Consider the following 24244-nt stretch of genomic DNA (forward strand, 5'->3'; position numbering starts at 1 on the left):
AATATCTACTGGGAAAATTATTGAATTACGAGTCCATAATTTCTGAATGGTGAAAACTGACAAAAGCCACACTTGTATATGCAATATTACATATCAAATTCTTAAATGTTTTATTATAAAAAGCCAGTCAGGAATCTGTTGATCATGTATTCAAAATTAGTTTCTTCAGTATGATAGAAAATAACCTGCTACATCACTAAGATGAACTCATGGAATTTCTAGAAATCTAATGTAAACTCTATCTGTTGTGAGTTAATCCATATCCTCCAATTTTTGTTAAAGCATCAGTAGAAATGCTGGCATTTTCTCTTTAAACAATTCAATATTATGTTTCCTCAGATCTGGGAAAGAAAGACAAAGAAACAGTTTAAGGACAGAAAATGTGGGGACTGGAGTAGTAGCACAGTAGTAGAGCACTTGCTTAGCAAGCGTGGTGAGGCACTGGGTTTGGTTCTTAACACCACATACAAATAAATAAAATAAAGGTCCATCAACTACATATATACATAGATTAGATAGGTAGATAGATACATACATACATACAAACATAGATGATTTTTAAAAGAAAATGTAATTGAAACATGACCAATCTTTCTTCAGTGCCAAAGTGAGGAAAAAGTAAAGGTAAAAATGAATTCTAAACGATCAGTTTCAGAGGATGAAAGGAAATATTCAGGATTTTCAAGAAAACCATAAACTTTTATCTTCTCCAGAGAAAATTTGGACAAAATAATAGTTCTTCCTTTATCCTTAAGTAGGATCTCTTGACTTTTGACCTAGGGTTTGAACCCAGGGATGCTTAACCACATCTCCATGCTAGGCAGAGACTCTACCATTGAACCCTGTATTGTGTATTTTAACATAGTTTCTATGTGAGTCCTATAAATCTTCACTAAAAATTATTTGATTCTCTCAGTTATCTCACAAGTGATTTTTTTTATTTTAGAAAACACAGATTCTCCCCAAAATTAATATAGGTATTCTTTTTGTACTTGTACAACTCTGAGAGTTCCATTTATGAAAGATTGGAGTCTGAGAGGTGTGCAGATCAGAAATTTTTGAGTGGTTTTGTTATGGTTTTTTGTTTCTCTTATTAATAGACCTTAACCAAGGCTTAAGAGATTTTTCATCCCCCTCCCTTTTTGTAGAATTACTGACAGAACATTTCTCAATGCAAAATATCATAATGAGCTAGTTATTTGGGGAAATATATAATGAAGCATAATTTACATTACATGATTTATATAATTTATTCCTCTCATATTATATTTCTAAACTGTTTTTTCTTTTTTTTTTTTTTTTTTTTTTTGGCAAGGGTACTGGGGATTGAACTCAGGGATACTCTACCACTGAGCCATATCCTCAGCCCAATTTTATATTTTATTTAGAGACAGGGTCTTTCTGAGTTGCTCAGCATCTCTCTTTTGCTGAGGCTGAGTTTGAACTTGTGATCCTCCTGCCTCAGCCTCCCAAGCCGCTGGGATTACAGGCATGCGCCACTGTGCCTGGCTATATTCCTAAACTTTTACCATCAGTTCAGGAGCAAATTTGGGGCTGGGGTTGTAGCTCAGTAGTAGAACATTTACCTAGCATGAGGAAGGCCCTGGGTTTGATCTTTGGTTCTACAGAAAAAAAAAAAAAAGTTTTAAAATGAAATAAATAAAAGAATACAAACTTTAATAAACCAGGAAAACATTTTAATTAGTAGATTGGAAATCTATGCACATCATAGACTTGTGATTATTACTTGCTCTTAATGAAATTGCAACTTAGAAAAATAAATATTTGCTGTTTAATCTTGTTTATATTTTCTGTACTTCCCAGGAAAATGTAAAAAGCATCAGTTAGTAGTTTAATTTTTAAGAGAATATAATATTTTGAGTAACAATTGTGGAATTCTACCTTGGCTGAGAATGTGAATAATAATATGTTCAGTGAGATGATTATCATATTATATCAAGCTATGGCAAATACAATTTCAATTGTTCTATTACAGTGCACTAAAACTCAGTATATTTTGCTCAATCTTTGAACCTTTTTGGACACCTGAAAAATAAATACCAAAAACCATTTCATGACTTTTAGCACTAGTAAAAAGGAAGGATTTTGATATTTTTTGAGAACTAAAAAGAAAAGGGTAAAGGATATTGATATTTATTGGTCTTCCTTACCATTTTTTCTGTCACTTAGTTCCAGGCCTTCCAGAAAAAAGAATTTATGTATTGTCTGGTAGGATTTTACAGGCGAGAAATGGCCTAACAGTCTGACTGATATCACTCTCTTCCACAAAACACATTGAGTTCTTAAATACTGGGAGGCCATATTTTATATATTTACTGTACTAAGGGATGATTTTGAGATAGATTTCTGTGTCCTAGTACTGATAGAACTGAAAAGTGAAGGTTGAGAGAAAACATTATGTCGATAGCTAGTCATTAGAAAAACAGTGCTCTTTAAATGAGATGGGAAACATAGGGAGATGCAGTTTGTTCTAGTGAAATTTTACTTCCAAATTTCTGAAAGGAGCTAGAAAACACCAAAGAAAGATTATCAAGACAGATTACAAACTAGACAAAATGGACAATTTTCAGTTACACCACTTTCTCAGTATTCAACTCTCTCTCTCTCTTTCACACACACATACCCCCAAATTCTTCTCATTGACAGCTGAGTGCTTGCAAATTTAGCATCACAGTCCTGACTCTTAGAATAGCTTTATAATCCCAGAAAGAAATATAGTTAGATGTTTGGTGTGGGAAGAGAGTGTAATCAAAATCCTAAATAGAAAACAGAGAAAAGACAAAATAGAGAACAGAGATTTAACTACACTATTCCCAGTTGGAAATCTCTAAACAGAAAAACCAAAGCGTCTCCATGTTAGTCACTAGAATTCACACTGTGTATTTCTTCGATGTGGAGGTAAAAATGGATAGTGACAGGTTCCACTCTGTAAGGATGTATTTTCACAAGGAGAGCACTAGAGATGCTCAGAAAATTTGCTTCTGGTCCACTCTTGACCAACACTTTCACGTACCAAATGTAGTGAGTAGGTGATGAATAAGTCACTGTGTACCTATTCAGTTGGATTGTATGCTACAACAAATAACTTTGAAAATAGCCTATAAGAAATTCTTTGATAAATCATTTGAATTTCATGTTTCTTTCTTGGTTACCTTGGAAGATGTATTATCATATTTTTAAAAATAATTTTTGCTTGAACTGGAGCTGTAGCTCAGTGGTAGAGCACTTGCCTAGCATGTGTGAGGCATTGGGTTCGAGCCTCAGCACCACATAAAAATAAAGGTATTATGTCCATTTACAACTAAAAAAAAAATTAAATTTTTTATTTGTTCTTTTTAGTTTTACATGACAGTAGAATGTATTTTGACGTATCATACATACATAGTGTATGACTTCCCATTCTTGTGGTTGTACGTGATGTGGAGTTACATTGGTCCTGTATTCATAATCCACAAAAGAACTAGGGATTTTTTTCAATCATTAGTGCAACTGACCCTTTGTTTGCAATTTTCAATGTTACTCCATATGCTCTGTTGGTAACGTACTAACTTCTGGCTACTATTTAGTGCATAGGGTTGTTGCTGTATTTAATATAGCAAACTTGATGAATTTGTTTATTTTGGCATAAACCTGTTGTTGCTGCCCTCTGGAGAGCATTGATGGTTAATGCAAAAGTATAAATAGAACTTTCTATGTGAATGCAGAATGCTTCCCTTTCAAGAAAAAGAAAACTAGAAATATTGTATGAAATGTGTTTACTTTATAAAAACTCTCAAAATTTGTTTTAGTTTTCCATGTTATTATAACACAAAACCTTTTCATTTCAGGCGTGTTAATTAATTATGAGATCATACATTCTCCTTGTTTTGCAAATCAAGGATATGTTCTTAATGATTTCTCAAGACATTGATTTGAAACTATGTACTCTAACAAGAAGATTTAATAGAGCCCCATATAAATAAAGTTTACACAAGAAATTTTAGGAAAACCGTGATGGTTGTATAAAGGTAAAAAGAAAAAAATCTGCTCTTTTGCATTCTTTATGGCTTCTAATATAACATGCTTACCTATTTCCTAAATTAAGTATTGACTGTTTCTTATCACTAATAAGTATATTTAAAATTATTTAATAGGTTGTTGTACAAGTTCTTTGGACTTTTAACTAATTTTCTTTTTCTTTTTTTTTTCTTTTCTCTCCCCAGAAAGGAGAAGATGGTAAATCCAATCTTTTAGTTTCTTCTCCTCAATTTTAAACTGTGGTTGCTAAAGACCGAAGCAATCATGGTGAACCTGAGGAACGCGGTGCATTCGTTCCTGTAAGGATGCTATTTCTTATTATTTTAGTAAAAGTAACTCTTATGACAACTTTCTTAAAGATGTTAAAAATGCTTCTGTGTGATTACTCAGCAATATCTGACTCAATGTGTGTAAATGACTTGTACACCAAAAGATTAATATTATGGATGTTTCCTGTTTAAAAATAATGGGGAAAGACTAATTGGATTCTAATTAAACATTAATGCTCATGTTGTCAAACAAATAATATGGTGATGATACCCTCAATTCAAATTATCCCAAGTCTCATGGTTGCTTTCTCCATGGGTAAAACTCAGAAAGGAGGAAGGTTCTTTCCCTTTTCTTCCTGCATGAACTAAGCAGTCAAGAGAATACAAAGCCTTTATAAGTCTTTGATTTTGTGAAAAATAAGGCTGCAAAAATAGCTGGGTGTGGTAGCACATGCCTGTAATCCCAGGGGCTGGGAGACTGAGACAGGAGGATGGTGAGTTCAAAGCCAGCCTCAGCAACAGCGAAGCACTAAACAACTCAGTGAGACTCTGTCTCTAAATAAAATACAAAATAGGGTTGGGGATGTGGCTCAGTGGTTGAGTGTCCCTGAGTTTAATCCCCAGTACCTCCCCCGCCACCAAAAAAAGACTGCAAAAATAAAGATCAGAAGTTAGGATTAAGGTTGGGGGGATGTAGCTGGACAGAGGAAAACAGTGCCATCCAGGGAATTCTTGATATAATCACCCACCAATGAAGTAAATAAAATACAACATAAAAGGGGCAAGTGAAGAATCAGATTCAAGAACAAAGCCATTCTAAATTTCATCTAATCCAAATCTACTCTTTGAGGAATGTGGCACAGAAAAAGAGATCCAAAGCTGTGTCAATTCTGAGAAGCTCCAAATCTCCTGGTGCCTACATAATCTCCTTTGTGATTCCCGTGAAAGAGTTCCCTGCAGGAAAAGTTTACAATATAATATAAAAAGCATCAGCATAGATACTCCGGAATATGGTCACTGTAGCCCATCTCAGATGGCATTGTAGTGATGATAGTCTCAAGTATGCATGATTCAAAGAGAATGATAGCATACCATAGAGAAAGGAAAAGGTGAAGAACAATGATAAAGAAGAGGAAAAAAGAAGTTAAGCGCCCCTGGGTTTAATCCCTTAAAAAAAAAAAAAGGTATGGGAAAATGAAAGGGCAAATGTTCCTCCTTTCTGAGTCTATGCCAACTGAGTATCTAGACATTGGCCCATATACTATGTAGGGCCGCCTTAAAGGTATTCTACTATGAAATTAAAGAATTCATATTCAATTTTTTCTGTTCTCTTGAGAGAAATGGGAGACCATTCATCTCTGGTACTAATGTCCATTATCATATGTCATGCAGAAGCTCAGTAGATTTAAAGTGTATTCAGACTTAGAAATTATCGTTTTATCTATTAAGTGTAAAATTATATTTTTCATTAAAATTTTAGTAGCAATGAGTAAATTATTTGCATTGTTCAGAGAGAAATTATGATGTTGAATACATATTTTATGAGATTCCTGTGAGCTTAATAACACTTCGCGTAAGCCGAAAGAACAAAACCTAAATTATTCCTTCTTTGCAAAAGGACTTTATATATTTCACTGAGCACATAAGTATTAAAAATTAGGTTTAATTATAATAAAGCCAATTCTTGATTAGAAAACTGTAGAAACAGGATTGAAGTGCAACAAAAGTCATAAAACCTTGACCATAAATGGTGCTCGATAAGATTTTATTAAACTGAATTTAATTGAAACCAGGAAACTGAAGTAAATGTTCTTTCAAAATCTATCCCAGCACCATCAATTTATTTTGCAATGTACACCAGATATATTTAAATTCTATAAGACTTCTCAGTAATTCAGTATTTCTTTCATGGACTCTTTAATATAAAAAAAAAATATTTCTGATCAGTAGAGATAGGCAAGATAACTACTTGAAGTGTTTTTCAACCCCTAATTCTAAGATACTCCGATTACAAAATTCATAATTGAATGTGGTTTTTTCATGTTCAATTGTGTCCTATATTCCTCTACCATTTTTAGAGACGTGAAAATATTTAGATGTTTTTTAAAATTGACAGAATATTTGAAGTTGGACTTCATATTTTCCTAGGACCTTATTCTCCTGGGTTTCAGGATAAATATATTTGTGGTTCTACAACTGAACACTGAAGATGCAACATATTATTTGAGCACAGTGTCACATGAGAGTACTTGAGATGATCATCAGCTAATTGACATGAGAAAAAAAATTTAATTCAGTAGGGCTGGTATTTCATTGGCTAGGCCAGAAAAGATCATGAAAAAGACACTGGATTTAAAATCACTGCCTAAATGGACTGGTGGTGTCGCTAACTGGTAGAATGCGTGCTTATAGCATACACAAATTCCTGGGTTCAATTCTCAAGCACCAAAACACAATACAATAGGATGATAAAATAAATAAAAACCATCTGAGACCAGCTCTGCATAGATAGATGTCATCTTGAAATAAAATAAGGACAAATTTTTGGCATATTTTGAAATACACGAGTTGGCATATAGCAATCATAAAATAGTTTCAAGTTTGAAGGCAGGCAGGAGGTATAGCTCAGTAGTGGAATGTAGGGTTAGTATGTGCAATGCCCTGGGTTCAATCCCCAGAACCAACAAAAACAAAAACAAAAATCCCACTTTGAAAGCAGGAACAAGGTAAGCCTTAATGTTTACTGAGGTCCTGTTGTGACTTGGGTAGTGTTTTCAGGACTTTACATATATTATGTCATTTAATTTTCACAACAACCGTGTGATATAGATCATCCTTGTACAGACGAGGAAACTGATATTTTGAAAGGTTAAGTGACTGGTCAAAAAAAATCCTGGAGGTCATATGACCAGGACATTGGCCACATTCCAAATATGGTGACAGAGTAACCAAAGCTGACAGCAAATAACTTCCTTTGATTTATTTGGTCCATTTTGATAATTTTTAATTTATATCAATCACAGTTTATAACACACATTTTTTAAAAGAGACCGCATCTCGCTGTGTTACCCATGCTGGCCTGGATTGCCTGAACTGTATGTTGGTCAACAATCACATGTGCATGGGTAAGTAGTTTGGATATGATCAGATTGTTGACCAACATAGTCATTTTGCAAATGTGAGCGGATAGGGAGAGTTCTAAAAAGAAATCAACATGTACTATTGTCAAAACCCACTTTGCTATCTCCTTTCTTCTTTCTTTCTTTACTAGAGATTGAACACAGGGATACTTTACACTTAGCTACACCCCCAGCCCTTTTTTATTTCTTATTTTGAGACAGAGTTTCACCAAGTTGCTGAGGCTGTCCTCAAATTTAACAATCTTCCTGCCTTAGCCTCTTAAATCACTGGGATTACAGACCTGTGCCACCCACTTACTGTGTCTCTTTCGAACACCTTCCTGAAGTTGATCTGATGGCAACTTATTCCTTCTTAGCTTTGGATCAAAAGAAGGCAACTTCTAATTTTCTTGTCGGTTACAGGACCCTATAAAAAAATCTCCCTTCATTCTCTTACCAGCTGTCTAAAAGACTATCTCAAAAAAATTAATTTCACAAAATATAAAGAGTAAATCATCACTACAAAGCAAACAATATTATGGTTTTGGATTTCAGTAAAAGTTTAAAAAGTCTTTGAAATCAGTAAGACCTTACAGTGGGCCCTGGCCCTGCTGTTTACTGGCTGAATTGGCTTGAAAAAGTTACTTAACCTCTTTTAACTTCAGTCTTCTCATCTACATAATGGATTTATATCAGTACTGAGCTCATATGGTTGTTATAAGAAATCAAAGGAACTATCTATATGTATTTTGGTAAACAAAGTGCCTAACTCAATAGTCACTCAGTAAAACTATCCTTTGAATAGAAAGAAATAGAGGCTTCATTAGGAGAGTAGAACTCTTCATCATCATGGATGGTGAAGGAGAATCAACTGTTTTGTTTAAGTAATATATATATATACACACACACATATATATAAGCTATACATATAAGCATATGTATTATTTTAGAGTATAAATATTATATATAGGTAATCCATATATAAGCAATACAATATGTACTGATTGGGGTTTTCTCTCCTTAATTTTCAGTGTGCACCTGGTTGGCCTACTGGTTTGGCAATTTGATATTTCTGTGAGTCCAGTAGCTGCTATAGTAACTGACATTTTCAATACCTCCGATGGTGGACGCTTTAAATTCCCAGACGGGGTACAAAACTGGCCAGCACTTTCAATCGTCGTAATAATAATCATGACAATAGGTGGCAACATCCTCGTTATCATGGCAGTTAGCATGGAAAAGAAACTGCACAATGCCACCAATTACTTCTTAATGTCCCTAGCCATTGCTGATATGCTAGTGGGACTACTTGTCATGCCACTGTCTCTGCTTGCAATCCTTTATGGTAAGTACGTTTCTATTAGGTTTTTAATCTAATTAAAATTAGTTTCTTGATCTATTAGTTTTTAAATCTAATAGTGTAAATTTGTGTCAAGTAGCATAGTATACACTGATATAGTAATTTATTTTACCTGTGGCATTTGGAAAATGAAGAGAAAGGCAAATTGCCTGACAAAAGGAATTGGTTGTGTGTCTTTAGTTTTATTAAATCAGTAGTAGAGTCTCCAAAAAACAAAACAGACATTTTATAACATGGTAAAATTATACATAGATGCTCTATTCTTCAGTGTCATTTGTAAATATGAATGTGTATTTGCCTTACAATGTACACAGTGGGGCGGTGACAAATATCTTCCACACCTGTGCTTTGGACAGTACCCGAACTGTAAGTACCATCTTTGATAAAAAAGAAAAGAAAAACAAGCTCATCTTTTAAAAATATACTTTAAGTAATCTTTTTTTTTGGCAATGCTGGGGCTAGAACTGAGCGCCTGGGGTCTGCTAAGCAAGTGTTCTACCACCAAGCTTCCCTGTTTATCTGAGTGATCTTTTTAAGTGTAGACAGACCAAATGGTTAGTCCCAAATGGTTATTTAACAATAGTTGTTATTCTTCTTCATGAAGTCTATACTTTATGTTTGTACAAGCAGACAAGGGTAACAAAATTATTTACTAAGTATATAGGTATAAGTTCACATCATCACCATAAAGATTCAGGCATTGGGTATTTAGTGTGTTGATTGTAGAGAGGTTTCAAATTTTTCTTTTGATTCTTCTGCTCTTTGTTGTGTTCGTTTAAACCTAAATTTTGTTCTTTGGCTAACATTTATTTTTGATACTGCACCCAAGGACATTGTACCACTGAACTACATTCCCAGTCTTTTCTTATTTTTTATTTTGAAACAGGGTCTTGCTAAGTTGCCCAGGCTGGCCTCAAACTGTGATCCTCCCTGTGGGATTACAGGTGTGCACCACCTCTCCTGGCTTGGCTAATATTGACAATAAATAATCAAAATTACATACAATTCTACAAGTGTTTTTTAAATGAAAAAAATATATATATTTTTTTAAAGATAGGATCTTGCTCTGTTGTCCAGAATGGCCTTGAGTCCCTTGGCCAGAAGGGATCCTGCTTCTGCCTCAGCCTCCTCTGTAGCTGGGACCCTAGGAGCACACCACTGTGCTCAGTTCTCTATAAATACCTTTACTAAAAAGTTGGAGAGCCCAGTTTGAATTTAATTGCTGATATGTTCATCTTCCAACGGAGTAAAACAGACTTCCAGTTCCCTGGAGTTTCTAAAGGAACTAGAGTAGAAAGAATATTATTGAAAGTTCTCGAATCCTAAAAAGGAAGTTCGGTGGACCTAGAAAATCATCTTTTGTGAAACTTAAAGTTGAATTAGCTTGTTCTAAATACACAGAATATAGAGCGGAAATGCATTTTCTTAATAGGTATTTTATAAAGTATTCTTGGAAAATAGGCTTTTCTTATCTTTACTATTTCAATAATGCATTATCTTCAAAGCATCACTGTTTGACCTGCTCAGTGGGCATTTTTTCCACTCTATAGCTCCAAAATGAAGTGAGAAAAGGTGATGGGAATGAAGCAAAACTGTGATTTAAAAGGTAGACTTTGTCCTATGGTGTCTGTTCCATTTTGCAAATTTCTCCCTTAAAAAAATATGTGGAAAGCCAAATAATGACATTAACCCAAATCCAAATCTCATAACACATCTACCTGCCGCCCCCCCCCCCCTCCAAAAGCCATAAAGAACAGCAAGAACAAATAAAAGTACATAGCGCCACCACCAAATTCGGAGAACTATCCAATTTTTAACTATCTTTAAGTACAAAAACAGGCAAGAAATCACACTGAGCTACATTTTCGTGTCCTACTGCAGGATATTGTATAGGGGAGGACCATTCCAGGAAAAACTGGGTGACAGAGGCTAAAGGAAAGCTACTGGGAAGCCTAAGGTTGATATAAAATCACTGTTATAAAGTCTGTTCCTAACTGTCCATGCCCCACCTGACAGAAAAAAGGGACTTCCCCCAACTCCAGCCTTTCTCAGCAGGAAGCAGCTTGGAGACGTTAGTTGTCCATTTTTCTATAGAAAGGGAACGTAGAAACTCACAGTGAGGAAATGTGACAGTGTCCGCTTCATGCTCTGCCGCTGGGACTTATTCTTAAAATAAACATGTTGCTTCCTCTTCCTCTCTCCCTGCTCCTCCCTAATCTCATGGGAAACAGGATTACCTTTCTTCCCCATCCTAGGCAGAGTTATCTGTCCTGAGGTCACACCCACCAGAGGAACTAAGTGATTCAGACTTGGGGATGACTGAGAAGATCTCAGAAATTACTATCTCCCAAATTAACAACAGAGAACCCAGGGAGTGTAGCCTTTGAATCACCTTTTTAAAAATCTTCTATTCCCCCTGATTGGTAGAATCACAGTCTTTAGAAAAGGAATCCCCTGTGTCCCTGTGTTTCTCTCTCTCTCTATTTTTTTTTTTTTTTTTTTTGGTACCAGGGATTGAACTCAGGTTCACTCGACCACTGAGCCACATCCCCAGCCCTATTTTGTATTTTATTTAGAGACAGGGTCTCACTGAGTTGCTTAGCACCTCACTTTTGCTGAGGCTGGATTTGAACTCGAGATCCTCCTGCCTCAGCCTCCAGAGCTGCTGGGATTACAGCCTGCGCCACCACACCTGGCCCCCTGTGTTTCTCTTTTGCAGCAAAGCAATAAAACTTTTTTCCTTTTTCTAAAGAAAGAGAAAGAAAGATAAAAAGAAAGTCTGTTCTAGATATGAAACTACTGAAAAGTTTCTCTCAAATATAAGACTTTAGGTAAGGGACTTTGAAGTGTCCATAAGTCTCAAGACAGCAGTCTTGAAAATTTCTTTTTATCTTTCAAAACAAAAAAATATCTCCCACTATGGTCTCTCACTCTCAAAGCCCTCCGGTAAACAAACCACACTTTGATAACTTGAGAGAAAAAGATGTTCTTTTAGCTTGAAATCTAGGAAACTACCCACAAGTTGCCAGTCATCTTCAAAGAAGTTGGAAGATATAGCCAATATCCATCTATACTATAGTTTCTATTTTTAAAAAAGAAATTAGAATATGGGAAACAAATGAAGACATTTGATGAAAATGTCTACTAATAAAGAATTGTCAAACAAAAGGAAACTATAATAAGATACTTCAAATGACCATGTTAAGGTATTAGAAAGTACCTTAAAGTAGTAAGCCTGAAAACTAAAAATAGAATTAATTTTCTAATTAAAAAAAGTTGAAGATAAATAATGCCATAAGAAAATCTTACAAACCAAGGAATAGAATTAATTGATAAGAAAGCATTGGTAGAAGGTAATTAAACATGATATAAATACAAAGTTAATCACTGGAAACAAAATACAAACCTTCCTAAATATCCAAAGAAACATAATTAATAATATGAGTCAAAACCAATCAACTAGAGAAAGGAACAGAAGAAAATAAAACAATGCATTTTACATTATAAAATGATATAATATGATAAAGTTGAAATCAAACTTATCATTAATGACAACAAATAAACTTGAATGAACTTAGCACACTATTAAAAAGAGCATATTTTCAATTTGGCTTAAAAAGAAAGAACCAACCATATTCTTTTTATAAAAGAAACCCTTAAGGGGGGTGCAGTGGCACACGCCTCTAATCCCATGGCTTGGGAGGCTGAGGCAGGAGGATCACAAGTTCAAAGCCAGCCTCAGCAAAAGCGAGGCCCTGAGCAATTGAACTTAGTGAGGTGCTAAGCAACTCAGTGAGACCCTGTCTCTAAATAAAATATAAAAAGGACTGGGGATGTGGCTCAGTGGTTGAGTGCCCCTGAGTTCAATCCTTGCTACCAAAAAAAGAAAGAGAAAGAAAGAAGGAAAGAAACCCTTAAAATGCAGTAATTCGTATCAGCTAAAAATAAAAGGGTAGGTAAAAGTGTGCCAGTAAAATGGTAACAAGAAAACAGAAACTGTAATATTCATGTCTGACAAAGTAGATTTCAAATGATAAAAGCAACAAGAATGAAAAAGGATGCCTATTAATAATAAAAGCCACAATAATACCAAATATAGAGTAGTTAAGAATATCTATGCATTTATCAGGGACAGTGACCCATTTTGTAATCCCAGTGACTGGGAAGGCTGAGGCAAGAGGATTGCAAGTTGGAGGCCAGCCTCAGCAATTTAGTGAGACAAGGTCTCAAAAAATAACAAGGACTGGGGATATAGTTCAGTGGCAGAGCACCCCTGGGTTCAACCTCCAGTACAAAATAAAAGAATTATCTATGCATTCAAGAACACATCAGTAGTCTTTATAAATTAAACATTCAAAGGTGGAAGGATACATTTAGAGACACATTAAAATAATGGGAGATTTTAGATATCATAGTACAAGAAAGATTGGATGACTACAAAATAAAATCTACAAAAGGAACTAAAAGAAAGGCAAAGAAGACAGAAAAAGGGAAAAAGGAAAAAGAGATAATAAGTTATTAGGTACAGAATAGAAGAACAATAGATCTAATTAGTAAACCAAATCTGTTCTTTTTAAATAAGATTTTAACAAAATGGAAAATCTCTAGCCAATTTAAACAAGGAAAAATGAAGTACCATAAATATATAAAAGAAGAAATGACAGGAATAACTATTGAAGTAAAATTAATTTTTAAAATCATGAGATTACTTTGTAGGTTTATATTCATATCAATTGAAAACAAAACCATAGATAAATTTCTCAGGGAAGTTCAGTTTAACAAAATTGACCCCTTTAGATATGGAAAGAAACAGAAGAATGTCAGCAGAAGAAATAAAGTTATCAAGGATAAAACTACTAAAACTAAGATATTCAATAAGATAACAGGGTGTAACATTATCATGCAAAAGTCAGTAACATTAATATGCAAAAATAACCAGTTAAAGAAAACCACATTTAAAATAGCAAGAAAAGAGCCGGGGTGTAGCTCAATGGTAGAGTGCTTCCCTAGTATGTTCAAGACCCTGGTTTAGATCTCAGCATCGCAAAAATAGAAGATAAAATAGATTAGAAAATAAAATAGAATGAAAGAGACTACAAGGAAAAAAATGTATAAAACTCATCCAAGAAAAATATTAAAACACATCTAAAAGAGATAGTAAGAAATTGAGCTTGGAGCAGTGGCGCATGCTTGTAATCCCAGAGGATCCCCAGGCTGAGGCAAGAGGATCACAAGTTTAAAGCCAGCCTCAGCAAAAGTGAGGTGCTAAGCAACTCAGTGAGACCCTGTCTCTAAATTTAAAAAATCAAAAAATAAGACTGGCGATGTGACTCAGTGGTTGAGTGCCCCTGAGTTCAATCCCTGGTACCTCTCCCCACAAAAAAAGAGATAGTAAAAGATTGATATCTTCGACATAGCAATAATAACAATAAAAACAATAATACATGGCAAAACTAACAATAGCAAAGTTCAAAAACAAACTCACAGAAAATATTTGCTACATTTATCATAAAGGGCTAATACCCTTTATATATAAAGAATTCTTTAAAATTGAGAGGAAAGTCCAACACTCAATAGAAAAAAATGAGCTAAAACTATGAGTAGGTATATTCATGATCTTTAAACTGTATTTTATATTCTTAAAAACATATTTGTGACTATTAGAATATATACACACATTTATATATTTAATCTGTAAGTAGAAGCAAATGTGTTTAATTTCAGTAATTAGAAAGGAAATGCAAAATAAATGATACTGTGATACCCATTTTTAACCTACTAAATTGGTAAAATTTGAAAAGCTTAATATTACACTATGTCAAAGCTGTTGGGACATGGGTACTGTCATATTGCTGGTGGTAATGTCAATTGGTGCAACTATTATGAAGTTTAATTAGGCAATGCTGAATAAACTACATATGCATTTGCATTTTAATCCAGCAAGCTAACTTATATAAATTTACTCTGGATAACAAACCTCTGATAATATCAAACTCTATAGGGTTATGCATATGAGCGTTGTAATTGCAAAATATTTGAAACAACCTAAGTTCCATGCATAGGAGATTACTTAATGTTATGCATTGATTAATGATGGAGACTCATTCTGAGTAATGAGACACAGGAGAGATTTCATCATGGAAACATCATAGCATATACAAACGAAGATAGCCATACGTCAGTAGGCTATACAGTCTTAGGAGACCCCCGTTATATATGTGGTCCATCTTGATCCATATGTCATTATGTGCCATATGACTGTATATTCCAGAATATATGTAATGGAGTACCATGAAACTATTTGAAAGAATAAGGAAATTCTCTATTAACTGACACAGATTGTTAACAGAATCAAAAGAACCTAACCCTATTTGCTATTAATAACATAACTACTGAAATGAACAGTACAAAAAAACCTAATCCAAATAACTTTAAAATACAATATTCATATTGTATACACTCAGTTTAAAGATAAAGAAAACTGAAAATAAACTCTAAATACTGTTTGATTTTATCAGTGGTATACAATAGAAATTCTGAAATGATTATTTGTGTGATCTGGAATTATAGTATGCAAACATATTAACGATGAAAGAAGCCATGTGTGTCTCTGTTGCATAAGGGAGTTAGAAATTTGAAAGGAGGAAAGGAAATAATGGGCTATATAGTATTGATGATAATAGATGATAGATAAATATACATATATGTGTGTATAGATGTATGCATACTTTGAATTATTTCCTAGCTCTTTCCACTGTGGGGCATAGAACAACATTACATAAATAGAATGAGCGCAAACAGAAACAGGGACTCCTTGAAGAAAAGGCTAATTCCAGAAATGGGGCAGGAAGATTATAACATCAGACTAGAACATCTTTTGAGCTAAAAAGTAAGGAAGTACTCACAGAGTAACAGGAACATTTCAGAAAGACACAGGATCTAACTTAGCAGTAACCCTACAAATCTGGGAATGTTCAAGAATTAAGGTTGATAATGTAAGCTCTAATGCCAACAAAAACAGAGTAAGTGTGCTGAAGACTGTCTCTTCTGGTGTATTTAATCAATAACTCTGGAAAAAATCAAAACAACTACTAGAACTAAAACAAAATAGCAAAGAGGGAGAGAAATAAAAATTTAGAGAAGTAACTTATATGGTAATGAGGTTTCCATTTTTTCTCCCTCTTTTTTCCAGTAGCCTTCCCTGGAGGGCAGGACTGTCACATGGCTGGCTGTTCAGGAGTGACTGAAACTCTTAGAGAAACCCAATCTTTCTGAACCGAGTTAACAAAGGGGCCTCTGTAGTCTCCCTGATGTAGGGGAAATAGCTCTTTTTCCTCCATTTTTTTTTTTTTTTCTCCTAGCTTTGAACAGAGGGAAGACTCTAATCAAAGAGCTATGCTTTGGTAGTACATGTACAAATATTTGAAAACAAACAAACAAACGAAAACCTGATACCTTACTTTTTGGCCAGTGGACCAGGAAAGGAGGCCTTTGTGGGCCAAAAATTATGGGAGGGAATCCTGTGGAGTAGAAAGCTGAAGAAAGTTTTCCTTAATTCTGTGTAAGAACCTAAATAGGTACCAGTGTCAATTCTGACATACATAAACAAAACAGACCCCAAGAAAGCATAGAAACACTTCACAAAATTAAATATATTTGAACAATCATCCAAGTCTCAGACCATGCCTTCGTTGGCATGACAGTTTCAAGCAGCACAGCCAAGGTTAGGAAAATAGATAAGACAGTGAATCCCCTGTCCACAGAGGCAAGACTGAACTTTCATTTGAAACCTACCTGGATTCATTGCCAACTAAAACAAGCAATTTAACAAAATCAGTATTCTTGGAAGGATTTTAACAGGACCTAACATCTATAAACTAACCTAAAATTGCTTGACATAAAAAATATTCAGGAAATGTGAAAAAATACTTAAAGGAAATAACTATCAACAGATCCCAAACTCAAATTACCAAGATATTGGAATAATCAGTCGAAAACTTTAGCAGCTACTGTAACAATATTCCATGTAGTAATTAATAGAAATTAACAGAAATATGCAAGTTCTCAATAGCAAAACAGAAGAAAATATAAAAAATTTTAAAAAGTTTAAGACAGCAAAATGTGTTCACAGATAACTAGAACAACTAATAAGTGAGGTTAGCTTGCCTAAACTCATACCTTAGCATACAATGCTCATATACACAAATTGTGTTTCTATAAACTAGCAAAGGAAATTGGAAGCAAAATTAAAGAGTACTATTTTAATATAATCAAAGTCCATGCAAAACTTAGGTGTGAATCTACCAAAATATGTGATGGAATTATATACTGAAAACTCCAAAACACTGAAGAAATCAACTAAAGAAGGTCCAAATAAACGGAGAGATATACCCTGATCGTGAATTGGAAAAAAATCAATATTCTTAAGATATCAATTCTCCCTCAAATGATCTGTAGATTCAACACAGTTTCAATAAAAATACTAGCACTATTTTGTAAAAAACAAGCTAATTTAAAATTTATGTGGGAAGGCACAGGAACTGTAATAGTCAAAACAATTTTGAAAAAACAAAATTGGGGAATTTATAATACTTCCTTTGAGGACATACAGTCAAGCTACAGTAATCAAAAATAATGGTATTTTGGAAAGGTAAATGCATATAGGAATGGGTCAGAATAGAAGATCCAGAATTGATAAATATGGCAAAGTCATTTCAATGGTGAAAGTAGTCTTTTCTACAGATGTTGCTTAAAATCATATGTAAAAAATGAATCCATATGTAAAAAATGAATCTCAATCCATATTTCACACCTTAAAAATTAGCTCAAAATGGAATATAGAGGTGAATGTAAAATACAAACTACTAAACTTTTAAGAAGAAAACATAGGGTAAAATCTTTATGATATCAGATTGGGCTAATAGTTCTTAGCTAAGTCACCACAAACCATGAGCCATGAAAATAATGGCTAAATTGGACTTCATCAAAATCAAAAACTTTTGCTCTTTTATTACATTTGAGTCAATGAAAGGGAAACCACAGAATGGTAGAGACTACTCCATGATAACATTTCTAATGAGGATTTGTATCTAGAATAAATAAAGAAGTCTCAAAACTCAAGAAAAATAAACTCCTAATAAAAAATGAGCAAGAGATCTGAACAGACACTTCACCAAGGAGGATTTGTAGATATCAAATGAAAATAAAATATCAAATAAAAATAAAATGTCAAAGAAAGCATTTATAGTCATTACCCAAAAGGATAGCAAATCATACATTATTTAAGAAAAAATTATTACTGGCCCCAAGTTTATTTTCATAAAAAATTGAATGCAACCTCAAACTACTTCTTACTTTTACATGATATTTCGTTATATATATTTTTATTCACAGAATCCGTGCATTTCAACTCACAATGAACTCTTAAAACTTGAAAACACTGAATTTGTAATATTTATCCTGTCATTGTTCAAATAATTTCTGGCTTTCATATCACATCCTGTTATCCTGTCATTGTGCATATACTTGAGCTATCATGCTTAATGTGTTGTTTTCCATCATTTTAAAGAAATTAGAATATATACCCAATATATGTTTATGTGAATTAATTATAAAAAGGTTTGTTATTCAGCTCATTGACACTCCCTAGAAACAATTCTTTATGCAAGTTGCAGAGCATATAATTAAGTGTATGGAGCCTTACAGGAAGCTACAATAATCACAGATAATATTTGTTGAGTATATCCTATATGCCAGGTACTGTTTTACATGTATGAAATCATTTAATTCTGACAAACCATTAAGATTTAGATTCTGTTGTCATCCTTAGTTTACACATGATAGAACAGAGGAATGGAGTTATTAATTCATAGAAGGTCACATAGTTAGGATATTGTAGAGCAGAGATTTATTGAACACCTCCTGTATACCAAGCACACTTCCTGGTACTGTGGTTGGCATACAAAATAGTAACAATACATTCCTGGCCTCATGAGGCTTACATAGTGGCTCTGACTTGCTCAACGTCACATGAAGAGACCAGCAGATAGGAGAATTAGGATTTGAACCTGGATCTAGCTGATTCTAACACTCATCATTTGTATTTTTATTATATCATTTTGATACTCATGATTTACTTTTAAAAAGTCAGGAAAGGGACTGGGAGTATAGCTCAGTGGATGAGCAGTTGCTTGATATGCACCAGGATCTTAGCACTGCCAAAAAATGGGGCGGGGGGGGGGCGGTTATTGGGAGCATAAAGGACATGGATGGAAGCTAAATTGGAAGAAAATTCGAAGTCAAGTTGTACCCTAGAACGCCAAGAAGGTAAGTCTGATGGTTTAAAAATCGGCCTCCAGGTATTGACAGAAATGAAAGTAGTCTTGGTGTCTAAGGCCTTGGTGTGTCTTTGAGGTATTTAGTTCACAATATGCTTCAAAATATTTTTGTCCTTGTAATCATATGAAGAATTTTTTTTTTCAGTTGTATACTTTAATGATGACCTTAGGTCTCTAGTTTTAAAATATTACTATTGCTATAATTGCTAGGCTATTATTATACTTTTATTCCTCCCTCAAAACTACCACTCACTTAAAACTTCTGGGAACATATATTATGGTAATAACTCTACTTTCATAATGAAAGGGAACTTCTTGTAAAGAGGTGAGGACCATTAAATTGAAGAGATGTCAGACTGAGACCTGGGAATGGGTACATAATGGCATCAACAAATTCTTTTTTTTTTTGGTATCAGGGATTGAATCCATGGGCACTTAACCACTGAGCCACATACATCCCCAGCCTTTTTTATATTTTATTTAGAGACAGGGTCTCGCTGAGTTGCTTAGGGTCTCGCTAAGTTGCTGAGACTGGCTTTGAACTTGAGATCTTCCTGTCTCAGCCTCCTGAGCCGCTAGAATTATAGGCATGCACAACCATGCCTGGCTATGCTTATGATTCTTAATTTTTAAAAATCTCATATTCCATGTGGAGGGAAAAGAGATGAGGTAGTTATAAATTGGCCTGATAATATATTGTAGTACTAGTATTCAAGATTTTAGTAGTAGTAATAGTAATAGTCATACTATTCTGTAGCGGTGACAGGTTAGGCTCATCTGGCCACAACAGTGGAAATAGTGGAACCTAGGTGTATGATTCAATGCTTTCCCCCTAAGATTAAGAATAATATAGTTAAATAGAAGTGAGAAATACTGGTTTGTTATTGCACAATAGGTTGATTATAGATTTCAAAAAACTAGAGGAAAGAATTTTTAATGTTTTCACCTTAGAGAAGTGATACCTGCCAGATGTGGTGGCACATGCCTGTAATCCCAGCTACTCAAGAGGCTGAAACAGGAGAATCTCAAGTTCCAGAACATCCTTGGAGACCCAGCAAGACTCTGTCTGAAAGATAAAACAAAAGGGCTGGGGATGTAGCTCAGTGATAGAGTACCCTGAGTTCAACCCCAAATATGACAAAAAAAGGTGATACATGTTTGAAGAGATAAATGTGTTTAATCTGACTGAAACATTACACAATGCATACATGTATAAATATCACATGACACCCCATATGCAGTTTTTGTGTTTTTATATATTAGTTTAAATAAATTTAATTTAGCTTAAATATATTATGTTATATGAATCATATGCAAAGAAAGCCTTTCCAAAAATAAAGAAAAAAGAATAAACTTAGGATATCTGCTCTTACCACTTGTTACACAGTACTGCTTAGAAAGTTCTAGCTATTGTAATAAGGCAAAAGAAGAAAGGCATATAGATGGATAAGGAAGAAGTAACTATTCCTATGGGCAGATGAAGATTATCTTTGTAGAAAATCCTAAAGAATCTATTTAAAAAAGATAAAATAAAATCCTAGAACTAAGTGAGTTCCACCGAGGTCACAAAATACAAGAACACAATGAAATCAATCACATTTTTATAGTAACAGTGATTATATGGAAACAAAAGTTAAAGTTCAGTATCATTTACTGTCATTCAGAGGAAAATACTCAGGTCTGAATGTGAAAAAAATACATACAGGATGTGTATAGTTAATATTTTTAAATGCTGATGAAAGAAGTCAAAGACCTAAATAAATCAAGAGACATAACCTGTTCATGGATTGGAAAACTCAACATAGTAAACATATCAATTCATCCTATATTAGTTTGATAGAGCTGCTCTAACAAAATACCACAAACTAGGTGTTTTAAAAAATATATTTATTTTCTCACAGTTCTGGAGACAAAAATGATGCTGAAGTATAATTCATTGGATAAACAAACGATGCCAAAGAAACTGATCATGTATAGGCAAAAAATTAAATAAATAAAAGAAACCTTGATCTAAACCCTATGCTTCATACAAAAATGAACTCAAAATTGCCACAGATAATGTAAAACTATAAAACTTTAGATAAAAACTATAGAAATACTTGCAGATTTAAGGGCTAGGCAGAGTTCTTAGATTTGACCACAATAACACAATCCATTATTAAAAAAATGTATAAATTGGACCTAATGAAAATTAAGATTTTTTGCTGTCCTAACCAACCCTTTAAGAAAACAAACAATCTACAGAGAAGGAGAAATATTTGTAAACCATGTAGCCAACAAAAGAACAGTGTGTTAGTTTCCTATGACTGTTGTAAGAAATTATTATGAAGTTAGTAATTTAAAAATTTATTTTCTCATAGTTCAGGGGCCAAAAGTCTGAAATTAGTATGGCTAGGCTGAAATCAAGTTGACTGAAAGATCATGCTTCCTCCAGAGACTCTAGGGAAACATGCTTTTTCCAGTTTCTGGTGGCTGCCAGCATTTCTTGGTTTGTAACCACATCTCTCTACTCTCTACCTCTGAGATCATATTGCCTTCTTCTGAAATTGTGTGTGTCGTGTTGGGGATTGAACCTATGCTAGGAAAGAATTCTACCACTGAGCAATATCTCCAACTCTTTTTATTTTTTATTTTGAGACAGGGCCTTGCTGAGTTGTGAGGGTCTTGCTAAGTTGCTGAGGCTGGCTTCAAATTTGTGATTGTCCTTCTTCAGCCTCAGGAATCACTGAGATTACAAGCGTGTACCACTGCGCCTGGCTGTTCCCTCTAATTTTGTGGGGTCCCTGCTAGTAATACATTTTAATGTTTAGACTCAATCTTCCCTATATTTATTTAAAATTAAAACATATATGTGTATAAATATGTATTGAGGTTATATATTTTAAATTTAACTGTTGAGCATATAAAATTTAAAATATTAAATGAAGAAAACTTGGTTGAAAAACTGAACCTAAACATAGATCTTGCATGGTTAAAATGATCCTCGCCCTTGATTTTCTTCACTAAGTTTCAAAATGTAAGTCATACTTAATTTAATACAGGGTCCCAGTTTGTCAGTCTCAACTCCTTGAATTGTTTCTGTATTTTTAGTGCTTAGGAAGAAGTCATTGATGAATGAAATGGAGTTATGCTCTCTGGCGCCTTGCTTACATTCTCTCTTGCACTTTATGGAGTAACAACTTCCTAGCGCACTTCACTGAGCATTAGAAATCAACACTTCATTCTCTACCCATGGCTGTCCTCAACCTACCTATTGCCATCCCCTCAGATTGGGTGGCAATCGGTTCAACACAATCATTCATTCATTCATTCATTCATTCATTCATCAGTTTTGACTACTCACTATACCTCAGGTGCCTACTAGACAATATGATATAGCAAGAACAGAAAATAGATATGAGCCAGGCTTGGGACGCATGCCTACAATCCCAATGACATAAAAGACGGAGACAGAAGAATTGCAAGTTCAAGGCCAGCCTCAGCAACTTAGCAAGACATTATCTCAAAATAAAAAAATAAAGATAGAACTGGGAATGTAGCTCAGTGGTAGAGCAAGCCTGGGTTCAATCCCCAGTACAAAAATAAATACGGACATGATGTTATGGAATTTACAATCTAGTTGGTGAAGTAGAGGCAGGACAGTAAGCAAAGATCTGGGTGGCACACTTACTTCATAAAGGCACATATACTTTGCTAATAAGGAGTGGGGGACAACTGGGAAAAATACTCTTCCCACAACAACAGGCAAAAAGAAAATTTTATTTATTTAAATAATATACTTGCAGGTCTACATAGCTTTGCAGGTTTAAACTGTGAATCATTATTTTTTTAATTACAAATTTCTGTGATTATGAAATAGATATCCTCCAAAAGAAAGAATCTTCAGCCAAGTTCCCACAGGTCGGCCCTCTTCTTGGATGATTTCACCTACCAATATTTGGGGTCCCCTGATAAGAGTATCCTTTAAAGTCATTGGATGAATTTATACAAGTACAGAGAGTTCAGTCTTGAATTTCTGATTCTCTATCCAGACATTATCATAATATTTGCCACTGGGCACTTATGATGCTTTAAGATGTATATATTTAATTTATCACAGTGGAATTATACCACTCCAGGTCCTCCCTCTGATAGCCATGGTTTCTTTTCAGGTAGCATTGTCTTTGTAATTTATTCGCAAGTGCTCAACCAAACTAGGCACATTGGGGTAATAGGTTTCTCACTTCGCTACTAGAATTTAACTCATGAAATCACATGTCTGTGTACAAAAATAGATTCTAGGTTATTTAGTGAGGAAATGCATTATCTATTAGTAATTTTTTTTTAATACCAGGAATTGAACCCAGGGGCATGAACCACTGAGCCATATTCCCAGCCCTTTATATTTTTTTTCTTTTGAGATGGGGTCTCACTCATTCGCTGAAGCTGGCTTTGAACTTTTGATCCTCCTGTCTCAGCCTCCCGAGTCACTGGGATTACAGGCATGTGCTACTGCACTTGGCTAATTTTTCCTTATTTAAAGGAAGTACTTTCATAACTTGAAAATGACATAATTTATATATAGCCATTTTAATGAACTAAATCAAGGAAGCACCGATGTAATTCTTTTCACAATTTTTAAAATTCCTTATAGTTTTGTTGTTTATCTTTCTAAATTAGGGCTAGGAGTAATAATTACTTAAATTTGAATTCTTTGAGAAAGTAAGTGTATTAGCTTTAGTTGGTTTTTTTTCCACTCGAGTCAAGAAGTCTATTAATCAGAAATAAGTCTAGTGGCTAAAATTCCTATAAAAGTTATTAAAGTGTCTGTGTTTACCAAGATATAGGATTGCCTATGTACAAGAAAATTAACCAACTGTTTAAGTATGTTAATAGGAATTGAGAAGGATGTAAGGACTGGAAATGGAGAAAACTACCAGTTGTTGACTCGTAACTCTATAAAGGCCTAGACTATAATCTCCTCATTTCATCTTCACATTCATAATATGTAGGCTTAATTGAGAACATGCTATTTCCCCAGGCATTCTGCAAAGGAGTTTGTGTGTGTTAACTCATGTACGCCTCATAAAATAATACCTATTAATATTTTTTATATTGAAAAAATGAAGAAACTAATATTTA

The 24244-nt window shown here is 34.2% G+C and overlaps 1 protein-coding gene across 1 annotated transcript in view; it reads left to right on the top strand.

Moving 5' to 3' along the window:
* Positions 1-24244, top strand: part of Htr2c (5-hydroxytryptamine receptor 2C) — a 249819-nt gene that overhangs the window by 122283 nt on the left and 103292 nt on the right. The window contains exons 3-4 of the mRNA XM_047536800.1: positions 4224-4337; positions 8458-8771. Of these exons, the coding sequence (XP_047392756.1) occupies positions 4303-4337; positions 8458-8771 (349 nt within the window). The 5' untranslated portion in view covers positions 4224-4302. The remainder of the gene's footprint in view (positions 1-4223; positions 4338-8457; positions 8772-24244) is intronic.

Source organism: Sciurus carolinensis, chromosome X (assembly GCF_902686445.1).
Source record: "Sciurus carolinensis chromosome X, mSciCar1.2, whole genome shotgun sequence".
Lineage (NCBI taxonomy): Eukaryota > Metazoa > Chordata > Mammalia > Rodentia > Sciuridae > Sciurus > Sciurus carolinensis.